This window comes from Varroa destructor, unplaced genomic scaffold, assembly GCF_002443255.2.
Source record: "Varroa destructor unplaced genomic scaffold, Vdes_3.0 BEIS01000004.1, whole genome shotgun sequence".
In the NCBI taxonomy this organism is placed as follows: Eukaryota; Metazoa; Arthropoda; class Arachnida; order Mesostigmata; family Varroidae; genus Varroa; species Varroa destructor.
In genome coordinates, this window is record NW_019211457.1 from 21,065,999 (window position 1) to 21,083,365 (window position 17,367).

Below are 17,367 nucleotides of genomic sequence, written 5' to 3' on the forward strand. Positions count from 1 at the left end.
TATTCCAATTCGTCGTTTGCTAATGGCTTAATATCATATATTGCTGAGACGCTTTTGTCCGTTTTACAAGCATGTGGACTGATCTCTACGTCTCATACATTACATTTCAGAACCGTCGATATTATACCGATTAACAACTGATTATAAAAAAAAGCCACAAAACCGACTAACGCTGACTTTAGAAAGTCAGAATTTAAGGACTATTGAAAATTTGAATGTTCACTGAAAATGCGAATATAATGTGGATTTCGTATTTCAATATTTGATATATTGTTTGTTAATGTGTATTTTCTATAAGCTATGTTTTATAATGTTTTTCCGACAAATGTTTCTAAATTTACTGAGGTTAGCAAAAATTATATTCATTTTTTAGTTGTTAATTTCCGATTTATTATGCTATAGCAATTTCGATTCGTTACTTTATGTATCTGCGAGTTTCTTGTCTCAAATATGATTTTCATTTTAAAGAATCTTGAAATAATCGCACTTTGGATGTACATTCATTCAAAGGTTAAACTAGAGACAACTTTTTGTAATCCAAAATGATCACAAGATCGCATATAAGAAGCTTTCCATTATGCGTGAGCATTACTAATCTTCAAAGACGGATCAGTTAACACAAGTCGCAAACTTTCATGGTCTGATAGGAATAAAGTGAACCTCCGGTAATGTTTTCGTAAGTATCCGCAGCCTAAATTGGTATTTCTCGCCGTGATGGGTAAACAATTTCCGAAAATCTGCGTATCGAGGACTTTAGTAAAAAAAAAACATTACTTCCAGCTACCTACCGAGTTTGACAAAAACTGTAATTAAGACTACATGTACCTTGCAGAAGTTATAATCAGCATGAAAATTATCCATCGAATCCCGTTATTAATAAGCGTAACATGAAGTGAAATGCGGCCATATGGTTCTCAGCGACGATTCGTTCAAGCATCGCCGTCTTTTGTGAAAACTAGCTTATGACAAAAATAATTAGCAATAACACGGAAGTGATATCCATCTAGGAACTTTTACATTTCATTATAAATGTAAAAGGAGTCGCCTGAAAATCTGCCTTAGTTTGAACTTTAAAGCAAAAAATGTTTTTTTTTTTATTGTCCTTTTTCTCTTTCTTTTAAGTAGATCAACTCTGATACGATACATATGTTGTATACCCTATACACTTTAAAGTATCTCTGAAATCGAATTCCAGTTTCTTCGATTTTTTGTTTAATTTTATTTCTTAATGTATAAAACTTCCTTTCTTTTTTTGCTCTTCGCTTACATTTCCTTCTTATTTTTTAAAACAAAATGCTATGCTGAAATAGACAGTTTTGTGCAAAAAGTCATCCATATCTCGTAGAAAAAAAATAGAATCGAAAAAAGAGTAAAGTGTAGGCCGGCGTGTTATAGCTTCCTAGCGATCCTAGGTGGTACTCTGTAGAGTTGTCGCTTCTTGCAACGCGCATGCCCAACCAATCCTTTTATAGTTTCTTGGGGATTATCAAACGAGAAAACTATAGTATTAACTATGATTTCTACACATTTTTTTCTGGTAAAGCTTTTCCAGCGAAATAATCGATCCCCCAGGTAGCTTCGAAAACAACCATATTTTTAAAAACCTGTTCCCTCAGAAACCTGAAAAATTATCTTAATATCCTTCTAAAACTGTTGAGAACAAAATAACTATGAAATTTGGGTTCAATCTCCATAAGACCATCCCGCCTTTTCTGCCTAAATAGAACAGACACATCTATTGCACTTGGTTTAGCTATAAGGGAAAAAATACTATAACTTATTGATCCTATCCATGTTGGATTGGTTATAATACCTCTAATCTTGTTGCGCGTGTGCATATACCTGATTGACGGCCCGTAATTATAAACAGAGATTTGGCCCTCCTTGCGGTATCGAACCATTTTTTCAGAATCTTCTAAATCAGTTTCTTCCGCCTGCCTGGCACTTTCCTGCTTCTGACGAGCCTCATCGACTAATGCCTCTTGGAGATGAGCTGTCTTTTCGCTCACAACTATCTCATCGAGTAGCTGTAATAATTACGAAAATCGATAAAGGCGGCGTTATAAAAGATCTGAGTTTAATAACACATGATGTATATGAATGATGGCGGACTCGGAATCAATCACTGTTTGGGCTTGAAATAAAGTTATATCTGAGACCTGACTAAGTTCTGGCTTCACGAAGCCAGTTTTATTCAAGATATAGGCCAATAGATCATAGGCAAAAAATAACAAATTTAATGTGTTCATGGTATTTTCCCATTATTGATATTAACATGTCTGATATATTGTCACCATTAAAAACTTTTCTTTCGTATTGAAGTAGGTCACTCTTAAAAGATGATGATATATTCCACTATATAAAAATTTAATAGTTTATTTTCCCATAATAAGTGTGATTGACGATCCTATGATGTGCGCCATCATCATTTTTAAGAAAGTGGACTATTTAACAAAAGGATAATTTTTTTATGGCATGAAGTCACTCTGTTTCTTGTCTTAACTGATCTGTGCCTTCCAGCATTCTTGGGAAATTTCTAGAAAAAAATTGGAATGCTTTTTTAAAAAAACTTGTTCGCAATGCATTCTAAAAGGACTGATATATACGGTTCAGAAGAGACTTAATCTACAATGAAAACAAAAGTAGAAACGAAACAAAGAAGTAGAAAAGTTCACAGATATTTATATTCAAATCATATTAGGATTACCAGGATGTGTTTATTATTTTAATATGATGGCATCATAATGCTGCTTGTTTGCAATTGCTAAATCTACTGCAAATGGACCATAAGTAGAACATGCTGTATGCTTGAAAAGCCAAGCGTTCTAAGCTAAAGATCACTAGGTGTGAACTAACCCAAATAAGGTGTACCGCAGTATTTGCTATAATGGGCGGAAATGTTACCTGCTATTGCTGCTGATTGTATATAAAACATTTTAACGACACAAACGCAAGCATAGCTAAATAATGGCAACAGCTCAGGAAAAAGTCAGGGAAATTCGCACTATTTATATTTGTCAAAATCTCGACCAAGCTTACTGAAAAGTAATGGAGTTGACAAGAAGAATGTATAGGGTGGCGGAGGAAATTCGAAATGCTTAAAATTTGCGATACCTTGAAGCATCGCTTCAAACGGCTGCCTCCTAGATGGAAATGAAGTGTTTCTATGTCCAATTCACAGGTACTTGAGTTGTAAGCAAGTGTGCTTTCAGTGCTAGGACGAGAAAGAGAACTGTAGCGGCTGTACCTAAGCGAGTTTCTCATGTCCACGTTTAAACGGCGCGTTTAAATAAAACTTTTATTTAAACGGCGCAGACCACGACAACTTGAAGGGAAGTGATGAGTTAGTTCGTAAAAGTATTTCAAAATGCAGGTTAAACTAGATGTTAGCCCTAGACAGCCTAATATCTGGATTTTTCTTCTTTACGTCGGCGTGTATCCGTTACATCGATTACGGAAGGCGTTTATTGATTTTATTGTTTAATTGAAACCCATTTTTTGCTCGTAGACTACAGATGGCGATTCAATAGCATAACAAGCGTTTACGGATGATTAATTTTTTCTTTCGATAACTAGCAAATTCATCCGTATTTAGAATATCCAGCTTATAGAAATGGCTTTTAGACCACGTTTTTTCATGGGTTGAGCTCCCGCACGGACATCGGTCGAATGCCGTGACTAGAATGAAGAAAAATTACGTTCTCTATTCAGTACGAAATTGGAAGTGCTGTTTATGTTTAGTCAAAATAAAACAAACATTGTGAAACCAAGATTATAGAGTAGATAAAAGCTTGGTATTAGGGGTTTCATAGTATATTGCCAGCTTGAGGTTTAAGTCACTCGTAACTGAAACCTCCTTTTTAATGTAAACTATACTTATTCAATAACCGTAAATTGCTTGAGTAACTAAGCCAAAACCTGAGTGTTGTAACTTATATTTTTAAAATTTTCTTTTTAACGCTTTTCTTCTATTAAAAATAATTAATCGTTCATGTATGGAACTGAACAGTCATCACACCGCCCTGATCGGATCTAAAAGAGCAATAAAACTCTTCAATGAATTTAATAGTCATTAATCCAATAGCTAAAACCATATTTGAGCCTTTTTTTTTGTGGTATATACGGTCTCTGAGCTCGGCTAATGATCCATGGTTCATAAGGTAACGCATTAGATTTGTTATCTATAATTTATTTTCATTTTCCGGATGTATCAATAATAACTAGCTTTCGACAGCATCGGAGTAACAAGTTATAATATAGTAGTGTGTTTATTGGCAATACAATAGTTAAACGGATTATCTATGGTTGCCGCCTACCTGCCTTATCTCGAAGTTCAAAGAGACTGAAATGATCAAGCTTCTATATGATGCACGAATATGATAACGTGTTAAAGCTGTTATCCAGTTTCAATTACTTGACTCTGGAATTACATAGCCGTTTTATATGTTGTGGAGTGCTGTTAACAAAAACATATAAAATTGGATGTCCTAGGAGTATTCAAGTTTCAGGCGAACAGCTTACTTCGAGTGCTCATTGTATATTTTGTTCGATAATATTAGGTCATTCTCTAGTCTATGAAAAGTCTATGAAATCTCGAAAAACAATTTCTACATCATGCTGAAATATGAATAATTTTCTTATTAAGAAATTGTCTAAATTTTGGGAAGGATTGTAATTTGTGGGAGGACATAATAATTAATAGAGCGCCTCCAGTCGCTGCCACCGCGGTTGTGGTGTAAGATCAAGCACTGTTGTGTAATAAGAATGGGTTTTCTTTGTCCATTAAACTTGGCTGTTAATCAAAACTCGCGAAGCTGTAGAAAAGAACACCTGCATCAGGTCATCAAACAGACACCATAAGGATACATCTGTTTTAAAGTGGAGTCCCGCCGCTTCAGTTGCATCCACTTACTGATGTGACCGTTTGCAATTGCCGTAGAGTATCCATTTTTTTATCATAACTGCAAAAAAATCAATACAGTGGGTTGTTGAACAGCGTGAGAACAAGGAGACGAAGCGTCTATGTGCCTGTTTCTTCGTTCAAAACGTGCGGCATCCACGTATCCAATAGCTACTTCTACATACACCAAACCGAAGAGGTAACACTCGTGCATTTTGAAATGAGTCGGCTTCGACCACAACTTCAAACTTTCGTTATTTACCCTCAGAGGGGTCTTCCACGGGATTCATCTTTAGGTTCAAATTTCCAGATCGCGGTGTTTCTAGTGGTAGAATTTTCACCGAATATAACATACATGCGGCGAACTGTTCCCGCCGCTGCAGTTCCGTGACGGAACTTATATTCGCTAAAATCCCAATTGATGATATTCAAATGAACGGTCTCAGATTTTAAAGGGTAAAAGAGCGGTTTTCAAACGCATTTCGAACACATAAAAAAGTCTTATGAAATGTCGCATCATTATGAAACAGCATTGTCTTGAATTATGAGATTAAGGTTTGTCATGTTAGTATGCATATATGAAAAGTAAGAATTGTTTTTCATGTAACAAGACACGCAGCGCTTTACTCGAATTCTAGCAACAAATTTACCTATCATATACTCGTTCATGTACCTATTAACCAATTAATTAATTTCGTTTCGCCACATATATTTAGCTTTGGTGCTTAAAAATTCATCCAGCCAATATTTGCGTCCTACGGTTCGGCACTATCGTCGAGAAGGATGAGTTTGATTCGCCTATCGGGTTTTTTTTTGTTACACAGCCCGTTCAATAAATGCCAACTAAACCACATATAAGTCTTTCCTGATCGCCTTATTACCTTTAACATTTCCCAGCCTATTATGCTTTTCCATCAAACGCAAATCATGATCTTTTTTGGATGGTGATCTGGCTTAACTCTGGCTTTAAATATATCTTCTGGAACTGCCCACTCCTCTCGCTGCTTTATATCGACGTGAAATCTTACTTTTCGCGACCCGTTGCAATTCTATGCAAAAACTCTACGCTTGCGTATCAACCGGTGCCGGCTGAAACGTTAAGGGTCAATGAAGAGTGGTGTTTTCTTATGCGCTTCACCTAGGCTACCGCGCTTCTGAACTTCTAAAACAATTTCATACATTTAAAATAACTTATAGTAGGCTCAGGCTCGCAACAAATTTTCTCGGCTAGCTGCTGTACGTTTGCCATTCAAAACCCTCATCGACTTTGATGTCCAACCGAAGTGAGGTACATCCTCCAGATTAAAGATCCCGTATTTAGACAAAGCAAACCCTCTCGAAAGATCCTCTCAGTCATGGAGTCGTTCCTGTACGCGGCACACGTATTACGGAATGTTTCCGCTGCTTTTCAACCTCCGTAGATAGCAAAATAAAGTAAATATCAAAATGCACTTTTTTTTTCATGGAGCCTGTCTCTGAAGTTTGAACTAGTTGAAACTCCTCTGACTGTGTAATAAAAGCACGAATGACTTGTAAGGAAGAGACCAGTCTCAAACGGAATATAGAGGAAAACACACAGCAGAAAGATAAACGGGAGAGGAAAGATTAGAAAAAAGCCCTTCCTTATCTCCTAATTTTTAATTCAAAGTTTCGGCCTTCACGTCCGGTACTGCCGTCAAACACTGCTTCAGACGTTTGTCTCGCAGCACGAAACGAAATATGGCTAAGCCCGAGTTAGAATCTAGAGGATTCTGAAACGAGGTATTTAAATTCGGATAAAGTTTGTCGGACTGTTTGCTGCGGTAAACATTTGTTCATCCACCATATTTAGCACTAGAAGAAACCCATCCCTTCCTAAAATAAAACAATGAACCTATCGAGGAAACCAGTGTATGGTTTTTGCAGTTTAAGCGAAAATCAACTGTAATGCAGTATATTCACAACACAACGGGACAAACCCCCGTTAAAATTAAAAGATTCCTTTTTGTTCGAAATTGACTGTTAATATTCTCGCTAGTTTTTATGCTTCTTCTGAAAAAGATAACAAAGATTTTCGTGAGGCAAACTGGAAGTCCCTCAATACAGTTTGGATTTAAAGGGCTTAAAAATGTATCAGAAAGGCTCAAAAAGTCAATTTTGATATAATTCGATTTTTTTAATATAGAAACTACTGATTGTTTTAAAAGTCAAAATATATATTGCCAACCCAGTTGTCTAAATAAGCTCAAAGGTTAGTTTGTTTGAGACCTCTTGGATTTTTTTTATCTTTTTGAATATTTTCGCGGGTTTAAGCAGCTGCATTTTTGAAATTTTGGCCAGCTATCAGTCCAAAACTTAATTCCACTAAAATTTTCCGTATGTAATGTATTCTTATATAACATTAACGTTCAGGGTAGTCAATATCGTGCGACGCACCATCACTATCATGAAGTTATTTGCGGATTATGAAGAAATATTTTGAAAATAACTAGTGAGTGGATTAGGTCTCAAATTGAAACAATAACCATTATGAGTGGTTGATATATTGAGTAAAAATGATCATCGGGAATGACACTTCTAGCACATGCTAAAATTTTTTTTTGTTAATACACATTTTCATAAGCAACTTCGGTCCGCCTTCAGATTCCTTACCTTATTGAGTTGTGTAAAAAGGAGTGACGGTATTTCTCTCTAAATAACTTAAAAGTCATATATATCTAATAATATAAATTGCGTCGGCGTTGGCATTACTTGCAGGCTAAAATTTGAGAGTAGTAGACGTACTAAGTATTTTTGAATTGCCTTCGTTAAGCCATAAGATAAAGCGCCCTAAATATGAATGATAATATAGAGGAAATAATAAAAGTTTCTGTAAAAATCTCTATATTTTACAATCCTATTGGGTCAAGGCACAAATGCGGTCCAGACCCATAAACGATGTGTTGTTTCTGCTCCAGATACATAAACGGAAGAAACGGTGTAAAGATAGTTCTGTCGCTTTCGTTCTGGAAATTTCGGTGTCGAAACGTTTTCTTAGTGGTAGGCCAATTACAAAAAAGGTTGATGAGCTTATTGCAAAAGCTGAACCAGACCGACATCTATAATTGGTCATGACATCGTCAAAGAACTAAACATCCATCACCAAACAGCTTAAAACTTTTTGGGAAAAACTAGTTACGAAAAGAAGCTTAATGTTTGGGTGGCACACAAACTGGTGCTAAAGCATTTACTCGATTATATTTACATCTAGCTCTATATATACCCAACAAAATGGGACCGACCCTAGACGGTTTATCTTAAGTGGTGAAAAATTGATCATATACAGAGTATGCAAAAAAATGTGCTCCACTATTTGTAAAAGCGCGAACTGACGTCAAAGCATGTAATGTTTGTCGGTATTGGAGAGGAACGTCTATTGTGAGCTCTGCCGCAGAACAAAACAATCGGTTCCAGCCTTTGCTGTCAACATATAACAAGATTACAACAAGCCATTGAAAATAGAGACTGGAAAGAGTGAGTAGAAGGGACGCCATCCTCCATAAGGATAATGCATGACCGCATACATTTACAGCTTCTCGCCAAAAATTAAGAAAACCTGGATGGTAGATTTTAATTCATCTGAATCTCGCACCGTCAGACTACTATCCGCTCTAGTCTCTCCACATCTGCTTTAATGATGTTAACTTTGCTTCAATGCAGATATGCAAAAGTCACTCGTCACATATCCTCATCCAGAGCCATAGAAGTTATATGGTTATGTGACTATGGTATTACCAGAAAAATAGCAGGAAAGCATCGATCAAAATGGCGCGTGTTTAGTTTAGTAGTATCAATTGAAAATTTAAAAAGATATTTATTTAAACTTCGACTTCAAAAACATCGATACTTTTTTGACTACTTAAAATATATAAACAATATATGAAAGAGAGAAAGGCTGTGTGAAACGGGGGTTATACAAGCGGTTCCGTTTTTTAACCAAGGAACGTCGACTTGGAATTCTAATACAATTTTTTAGGTTTCAAGAAGTTCTAAAAGTGCACGAATCAGAAATTTTATGCAGATTTTTGAGCAATTAAGAAATGCTGAGATTATATAAGACAGTTTGCATTTCAATAAACTCTACTGAATAATAATATAAACAAAATAACCATCTCCACAGTTTCCCCTGCTCCAAAGTAACATTTTCAATGCTAAACTGAAAGCCAGCTACGTTTCATAGAAATCATTAGTTTGAGTAAGATTACATGATCACTTTGGGGCTGTATGGGCCGGTATCATTTCGAGTTGTTATAAAACAAAATGTCGTCAGTTGTTTATTATACAGGAAAACTAAAAGAGTCAGGATCACCTCTGAATATGAATCGTCGTTGTGAGCGCGTATATATGTCCCAATAAACCAATATATGTGCAACTTTTCTCGGGTCTGAGACTCACGCCAGCCTAAGTGCTATTAAATTGGCTTTAGAGAACGGCCTATCATTACACTTCCACTATACTGCTCGAACGACCCCTAGACGTGACAGTCTTTAGCGTAATCGAGACTTGATTCGTGCAACTCAACAGAACTTTATTATTATTTACGGTAAAAGGATCACAATTTGCGATAAAGCTCGATTGAAAAAATACGTACAAAAAGTCATTTACTATAGTAATATTAGAGGCATAAAGTGTTATTAGAGAGTTTCAGAAGTGAGGTATTCTTGCGCTAAATGAAAACGTATTCACAAATGATGATTTTTCTCCTTTAATAGCATAGGCTGGTAACCAGCCGGAGCGTCGGGCCATTATGGAGAGTCATTCTAGCAGATAACCGTTCGTCCTTCAGCAGCTTCGTTGCCGATTGTCACCCTACTGCAAAGAGCAAAAGGCGGATATTCTCATAGGACAGTATTAGTGGCTTCGTTTTTGATGCGCTGGTCATCTCAGCTGTCTGACTGAATCAACTGCATTCAACTGTGCCCTCCAAATAAATGTGCTGTTCATGTGTATATCAAGATTTGTCTCTTCTCAACAAAAACAAATATTTAGGATACATTCAACTAAAGCGGTATCTAATCGCTCCAATCACACACACTTATTGGCTTCTTTGCACATAATCAAAGAGGCTAAACGTCCGCGTCCAAACCGGCGACAACACAGAGCACGACCTGACGCCGCTACAAGCGGCTGAATAAAGGTGACAAGCCTCTGTCGGGAATTGTCCCTAGAAAATCGAGCATGGATAACCAATGTTTAAGCGAAAAACGATATTGTGAAGGACGAGGCCGTTGGCTTGAGACTGACAACATATCGGCTATTTGTTACGGTTTTTATACCGCAACTGCTTCGGAACTAATAACCATCTATTTACTTTCACGGCCATTACAATACAGAATATATATGACAGTATATGATAAAAAGCCCTCTCTAATTTTAACGTGGAATCGTCCTGGAATAGAAAACAAAAGCCAAGGTTCTGTGCGTAATTGTGTTCCAGCGTTAGCTTGGCCCAGAGGGCTTAATTCGTATTATACAGAGAACCAAATGTCATGTATAAAGTGGTCCGTCTTATGTAACTTTGTGACTTTAACACTTTATAAATGCAGTACTTTGGATTATAGATTTTTCATTACTAGATCTCGCAGCGGCTTAATAAGCTCAGTTGACTTGAAAACATTGTTTCAAGCTGATTGTTTCCAGTGTGTTCTGGCAATTTGGTTAATCTTTATAAAATCAAAGGTTGTTTGCGTTTGTTTCTGTCCACAGAAAGATTTGCATTATATTAAGATAAAGCTCGCCATTGACTGTTTGCAAGATCTGCTATCGTTTCGAAGTCACGTTCGAGGAAAATGAGCCTAGTGATACCTTTGCTTCACAAGTCATATCATACAGTGGCTTTTGCTGAGAGAAGTTGTTGCTAAACACCCACTATTGAATTTTGCGAGCCTCAGATGCGACAATTATTTACCTAGACATGCAGTTGAAAATTAGCTTCATAACGGAAGATATGTTAAAAAAAAGGCGCATGCTTCGCTTTCGACATGTAATCGGCGGATAAACTATGCTTGTGATAATTCTGAGTTTCTAGTTACTAAATTAACTGTACTTTATACGGAGAAAAATGCCATTTTTGCTTTAAAGCGGGTCGTAAAGTGCTCCTCAATAGGTTGAGTTGTTGGGTACGACGTCATGCTACGATCGTTGGATCAGCATCCAGATTGCTCCATATTTTACAATGTTATGATTTAGTCATCCGGTCTGTGGCATTTTTGGCCTCATTTTACTTATAAGTAAACCAGTTTTGTCGAATTTCTCGATTAATCATCTCAATATTATTCTCATCAACTAAAATTATGGTGTGTATTCTGTGCGACACTTGCAAAGTGCCTGTCTTGTACCATTACGATGTATGTTTTTACTAAAAGCAGGTACTGCTTTTGTATTCTGTATATATTGTCCTAACAGCAAAACGCAACTGTGTTTATCCCTGGACAGACTGCTAGCCTTCACTTGTTTATATATAAAAGCGAGAAGGACGAAAAAAATTCAAACTTTTAGCTTGTCATGTACTACCAGTTCTCAAGGTGGTTTAGGTTGTTAGATACACATACCAAATGGCTTAAGTACACGGAAACATTTTCTTAACTAGTTTTCACCATACAACGTTCGGATAAGTGTATTAGTTTCTTAAATGTTTGTTATTAGCTTTTTACCTATTATTTACGACTCTATTACTATATAGATTAGAATAACGTTCATACAGATCCGTCTAGGTAGCTGGATGAGTGTGATTACTCTACGTACGGAAAGTCAAAACGATACTAGCCGTCGCCAAGATCGAAGATTAAGCTTGAAGATACAATGAAAAAATTTCTTAAGTAACCACATAAGGCTTCTCTGAAATTCGAAAAGAAATACTTCAAGGAGCCGCTGAGTCGTTTTCGGTTCGTAGGCGCGCTCATAAAATATCAGGTGAACATAGCTTTGTGGAACATACTATATCTATAACTCAGAATTTCTGAATTTGGTAATCGTTTACAAGGCAAAGACACAGAAAAAGGTCAGCAAGTTATACTTTTAGCTTAACAAATTGGGGGGCTCACATCTTCGGGAGCTTTTCTCTCGAGATTATATCGAAGCGTGGATTATCAACAGCTTTGGACTCTGAGGGGAAGGAGACAGCTGTAGAAAAATTATGAATAAACAATAGATAAGTTTTGTTTGCTAAAACCAGAAGTCGTACGGTGCTACCTTCAAAATCATAAAACTAGACAAAAATAGATTCGTAACTAGATCAATTCAATCAGAGTTTGAATTATGCTAATTCAATCCTACGTAAATCTACAAATATCATGCTACTCTAGCTGATTTAACTTACACGAAAGAAGAATTCTTCAATAGCTGTTGAGCTGGTCCCATATGCTGGTCTACTACATTCGAAACATCGTTGAAAAGATTTGCCTATGTCTGCCTACATTATTTTTTTATTCGTTCATACTCACTTGCTGATGTCACGTTAACTTAGCGCTCAATACCCCCATTTCAAGAACCATATTTAATAGTAGTTACGGCCTCAAGTAACACGATGGCTAAGAATATTATCAGGACCATATGAATGATAATAGTAATCCCGCAGTTTTCACCGGGAACAGCTTTGATGAATGACAGAGATACGACACGCTAATGTTCTTTTTTGGACTATAAAGGCTCTCTCTGTGTTAGGAGCTACGGATATTTAATCTGCGGCGTAGAATCAGCGTTGTTCACGAGCTGGCACAGAAATCTGTCTTTCTTATTGAAGATCTAACTGTTTATTATCAGTAACGAAATCAGCAGCGGCAGTACCAATGTGGCGGTAGTATCAGTCGGCGCTAACATCAGCGTATTGATTATTAAAGAAGAAATGTGTTAAGCGTGCTGATGTACAATTTCCGATGCATATGATAGATAAGATAACATACGCCGATTTCTGGGAGAAATCGCGTTGAGAAGTATGTTACAGAATACTAGCGAAAATAATACTCTTTGCAAAAAATATTATATGCAAGAATGAAATGAATTAGAACAGTTTGAAGATGTTCTACCATTTGAGTACTAGATTGGAACACGAGCATTTGTTATTTATTTTCAATATTTCCTTACCCTTTCACCTCTCCGCTGTCAGTTTACTTCCTTACACCATTTAAACGTGTTCTTTTTCTTCTATAAGTTGTAACTTCGTTATGCAGTGAATGGAATTTTAGATTGGGTTCGTGCTCCGAAAACGAAAACTACAGATAAAAATGAAGTGCATTTTTGACACCTACCCTATTTCGCCTTTTACCGCAGTTAAACATCTGCTAAAGCAACGGAGATATATATGTCGTATGTAGCGAGGACTCTATAACTGAGAGGACTGCTCAACACTGGTTTGCAAAGTTTAACAATGGCATCTTAAAACTGAAGGATACTCCTGATAGCCATCCGAGATCGATGAGGATCAATTGAAAGTACGTTTGAAGGAGTACAGCCGCCAAACAATTCTTGAATCAAGCCAGAAAGTAAATTGCAGCCATCTAGTTATCGAGAAGCATTTTAGGTTCACCGCATTCAGTTAAAAAATGGGAGCTCAGGTATGCCATAAATTGAATGAACATTACAAAGGAACACAACTTCTCATTATTTCTCAATATCTAGCCTGCCTAGCCACATAATAGACTTGTCACTAGCGTAAAGACGTGATATCTTCACGTTGTGCTAAAGCAGAGAAGATGAGCTCAAGCCCGGATCTCCATCCTAGGTAGACAATTATATCAGTTTAAAGAGGTTGGAAGGATTTTACACGCTAAAAAATACTTCTAAAAATTAAAACGGTTAACACGGATCCGTATATGGCCCAGTTCCACGGACCGGAAGAGGCTATCCAACAGAAAAATCCGACAGACAATGCAAAGTCATGACAATGCAAAGCCGCACAAAACAAGGATTGAGATGGCCACCCTGCAAGAGCTTGGGCGGACGGTTTTTTTACACTTACCATATTCTCCAGATCTCGCACTAGCAGACTATCATTTTCTTCAATCAATGGTAAATGAAATTAGTAACCGCATATTGGAGAACAAAAAGAGTCTTTAAACCTGGCTCGACAGGTGTGTTAACATCAGATCTAAGAGTTTCTGGCGAGAAAGAACATTTAAATTGGTAGACAGACAAAAGAAGGTCAAAGAGAGTGACGGCGAATACTCAATAAATTAAGTTGTTGTTAGAATTCTGGTGAAACGTCGTTTTTCACACGAAGAACCGTACGTCGTCGTTTAGGTTCTACTCCGGGCGTCAGCACACTTCGTTTCGCAGTTTAACGCATGGAAAGGATCTAAATCTTTCCTCTACATCCTGATCTTTGGGCAAGTTTCACTGATAGTTGCTAATAAAAATACTGATTGTATTCTAAAAAATAAAATCGGGCAGACCAGGCTCAGTTTCGGGACAGTGAAATTACTCGAGAAATATAACGCATTAGGTGTAACTAGTCTTGAATCATCTATTAAAGCTCAAAATGCTTTTAATTAAAGAATTTTTTTTTGGGAAATAGCCGTATCATATGTACATATTCTATTCAACAAAAATACTGATGACAGCTTTGGTTACCAGTGTAGTTACATAAACTCCTATGTTAACTGTCTTATTGCTATTTTGGTACAGACACTTCGGTATAGTCGCTCTCTAAGATGTTATAGACATTTACCTGTTGAAAAAATGCTTCATCAAGGTCAGACGGATCCAGCTGGCTTTGGACGCCGAGAGTCAGCACAAAAAGCAATATTGTGATGCCCATGCAATGCAACAGAGATCTCGCCATAGTTGATTAATCACCGATCACCAATACCGAACCCTCACGTCAACTAAAACACTTAACCAAGACAAATAATTTATTTTAAATATGCCTTAATCAAGTTTAGACTACAATAGAGTATGCATAATGTCGGATGCTGGGAAGACCTATTTGCTGCCAGCATAAAACAATGCCTTCGCATGGTGTTTCTCATGCATTTATTGCAAATACACGCGTACCTGCTACCCAGTATATATATATATATATATATACTGGGTAGCAGGTTAGCTATTACCTATTATAATACAAAGAAACCTTCTAAATGTTCCAGGAATTGTCTGCTGGCGATGGTGCAGCAGCAGCAGTCGCCATAAATACGATGTTGCCAAACTCTATCATCTCAGACCCAGATTTCCTTTATTTATTCATTCAGGGAGTAACTAGACCATATTTGCGAAAGTGGTCCCCATTTTGTAACTTAAAAAACTTTTATTAAATTAAAGTAAAAAGATGTTCACTTCATTTTATCGATGGGCGGTAGGCAGGAAATACCTCAGGCTTACAGCTGCCCGTTAGTTTCCAACACGTAACATTGAAACTCTAAGAGGTATAGAGTGAAGTTTAAAATCAAAGGAAACAGCATCATCAGCCTAGATTAATACTACTTTCCTTCATAATATGTGCACTCCATCGGCGTGCGAACAGACTCAATCAAGCTCCACCTTTTGTCGTAAAAGCAATAGGACTGAGACCTCTGTGGTAAAAGAATTTATAAATGACAAATTTTCTGTACTAATTTGTCCCAATTTTATGAGATATGATCAATCAAAAATAAGTAATAGTAAGAATAAGCTAGTAATCTCCGTTTCAACCCGTCATGCAACATATTTTGCACGAAAGACGAACCGTTTGGTTAAATATATTACCCCTTAACAGAATCCAAGTTAGTTTTCTGTAAATGAAATGTCAAGATTTCTAGCCAGCTTATCAGTAACGCTCCACGTCTAATAAGTCAGATGCTAAGAAATCGTACAGATGCTACTAGCTTAATTAGAGCTATTTTGGAGCAGAAGTTGAAAGCATCGCCCTATCAAAAACCACAAACGCAAGCCGAATATTTAATCTTTTGATGGACTTTTTTTAAAGGGACCTCGATAATGGTGCAATGGTAACGATTCTACTTATTAGCCCTAGGGGTATGTGTGGGGTGTATCTTAAGCATCAGGAAGAGATATGCAATACTGAGTAATGACGGTTTCGTGTATTTAAAACATGTAAATGATAGTTCTTGCTTAGTAAGAACAAAAGGCGTTGCGGTAGTTTACCACCTCGCAGGATACTTTAGGATTAGACACCTTTTTGCCACTAGACATTGTCGTCAAAATCATTTAAAGATATTTAATTATCACTGTTATGCGTAAATTATCCTTGACATACAGTAAATAGAAACATGTAGGCCAAAAACGGAACAAAACGTACTTGCATGTTTTGTTCTGTCCATATGTTGCATAATGTATAGCCCGCCCTGGTACTTCCGTTCTCTATAGGCTTTAGAGAACCCAAACCCTAGTGACAATCGGTATAGCGTTTACATATGAATTAGCCGAATAAGCCTACATAGTTTAAAATAACTTACCTATGTCAATGTGCTGTTTGATGGTATGCCGTGTTCAGGTCCGTTAGAATATTTGCGAGTGCGGCTCGACCTGCTTTAGAATGGTCACCGGACGAGATCCAAGATGGAGGGAAGCAGAAAAGCAGCAGGCCAGGCTCTCCCGAAAGGGAGCACAACCAATGTGCCGTGTTGGGCACGACAAGATAAGGGCCCTATGATGACGTCAACAACATTCGGGACTCGTAAGGAGCGCGAGCGCGGCAAACTGGTGATGGCGCTGAATTTTCGAATTGTATCGAATTGCAGCAGCGGTATTTTATTACGCATATTGTTCGCTTGCGCCGGAGATTGATAAAGTAAACAGCTTTTATCTGACTCGATGACTACAATGAAGATGTATGATTAATGTCACAAAGTAAAATTGCTACATCTATTTTAACGTTAGGATATTTCCGCAAGGATAACTAACGGCGTGGTTATGTGAAGGCAATCAGGTCTATGCCACGCATGTTCAGAATACGTTTCATTTATTCAAATAATTATTCCCTAACATAACTACGAATCGAATGGACGTTTGCCACCGGTTACACAAGCCATCCCTTCAAGGCTATTATTAACTTCATTCAATCATTTTAATAGTACCGGCAGTCTGTAGAACATATTACAGCCCAACGTATTTACTAAGCGTCTATGATACGTATTAAGATGATATATACATGAGGAGTGATTGATATCGTCAGAATGACCTATGTATTATGGCTAATGTACAAGCCAAGTGATTGTATATGGTTAGTAATCTAACATGATATTTTAATATGCTGAAGGACGTTGAAATATTGACGCAAAAGTTAGGAAAGGTAAGGAGAGCAGTTTGAAAAGTATACTTACAGCGCAAGCAGAATTAAGATAAGTGTACTTGCTCCTAACTGATTGCATCTGCTTTTTCTAATTAGATATGTAAACGTACTGCTTTTCAGCCTTATGCCTGTTTTAATTTTACCCTCTATATGGAATTACTGGCAAAGGCTTCAGCTTGGCGCGGCAGTGCACTGGTCAAGATCATATCCATGCGACTCACCACGT

At 37.1% G+C, this 17,367-nt stretch overlaps 1 protein-coding gene across 3 annotated transcripts in view; it reads right to left on the reverse strand.

Moving 5' to 3' along the window:
- Positions 1–16,497, reverse strand: part of 7B2 (Secretogranin_V domain-containing protein 7B2) — a 37,707-nt gene extending 21,210 nt beyond the window's left edge. Inside the window, exons 1-3 of one of the 3 annotated variants that reach the window (XR_015326237.1) lie at positions 16,306–16,497; positions 14,583–14,739; positions 1,843–2,027 (exon numbers count right to left, since the gene is read on the reverse strand). Coding sequence is in view for 1 of the 3 variants with exons in the window: in XM_022803630.2 (XP_022659365.1) it covers positions 1,843–2,027; positions 14,583–14,696 (299 nt within the window). In the remaining 2 variants the exon portion in view is untranslated. Of the gene's footprint in view, positions 1–1,842; positions 2,028–14,582; positions 14,748–16,305 lie in introns of all 3 variants that reach the window. The other 2 variants (XR_002672993.2, XM_022803630.2) reach the window with 2 other exon arrangements.
- Positions 16,498–17,367: the final 870 nt, after the last annotated feature.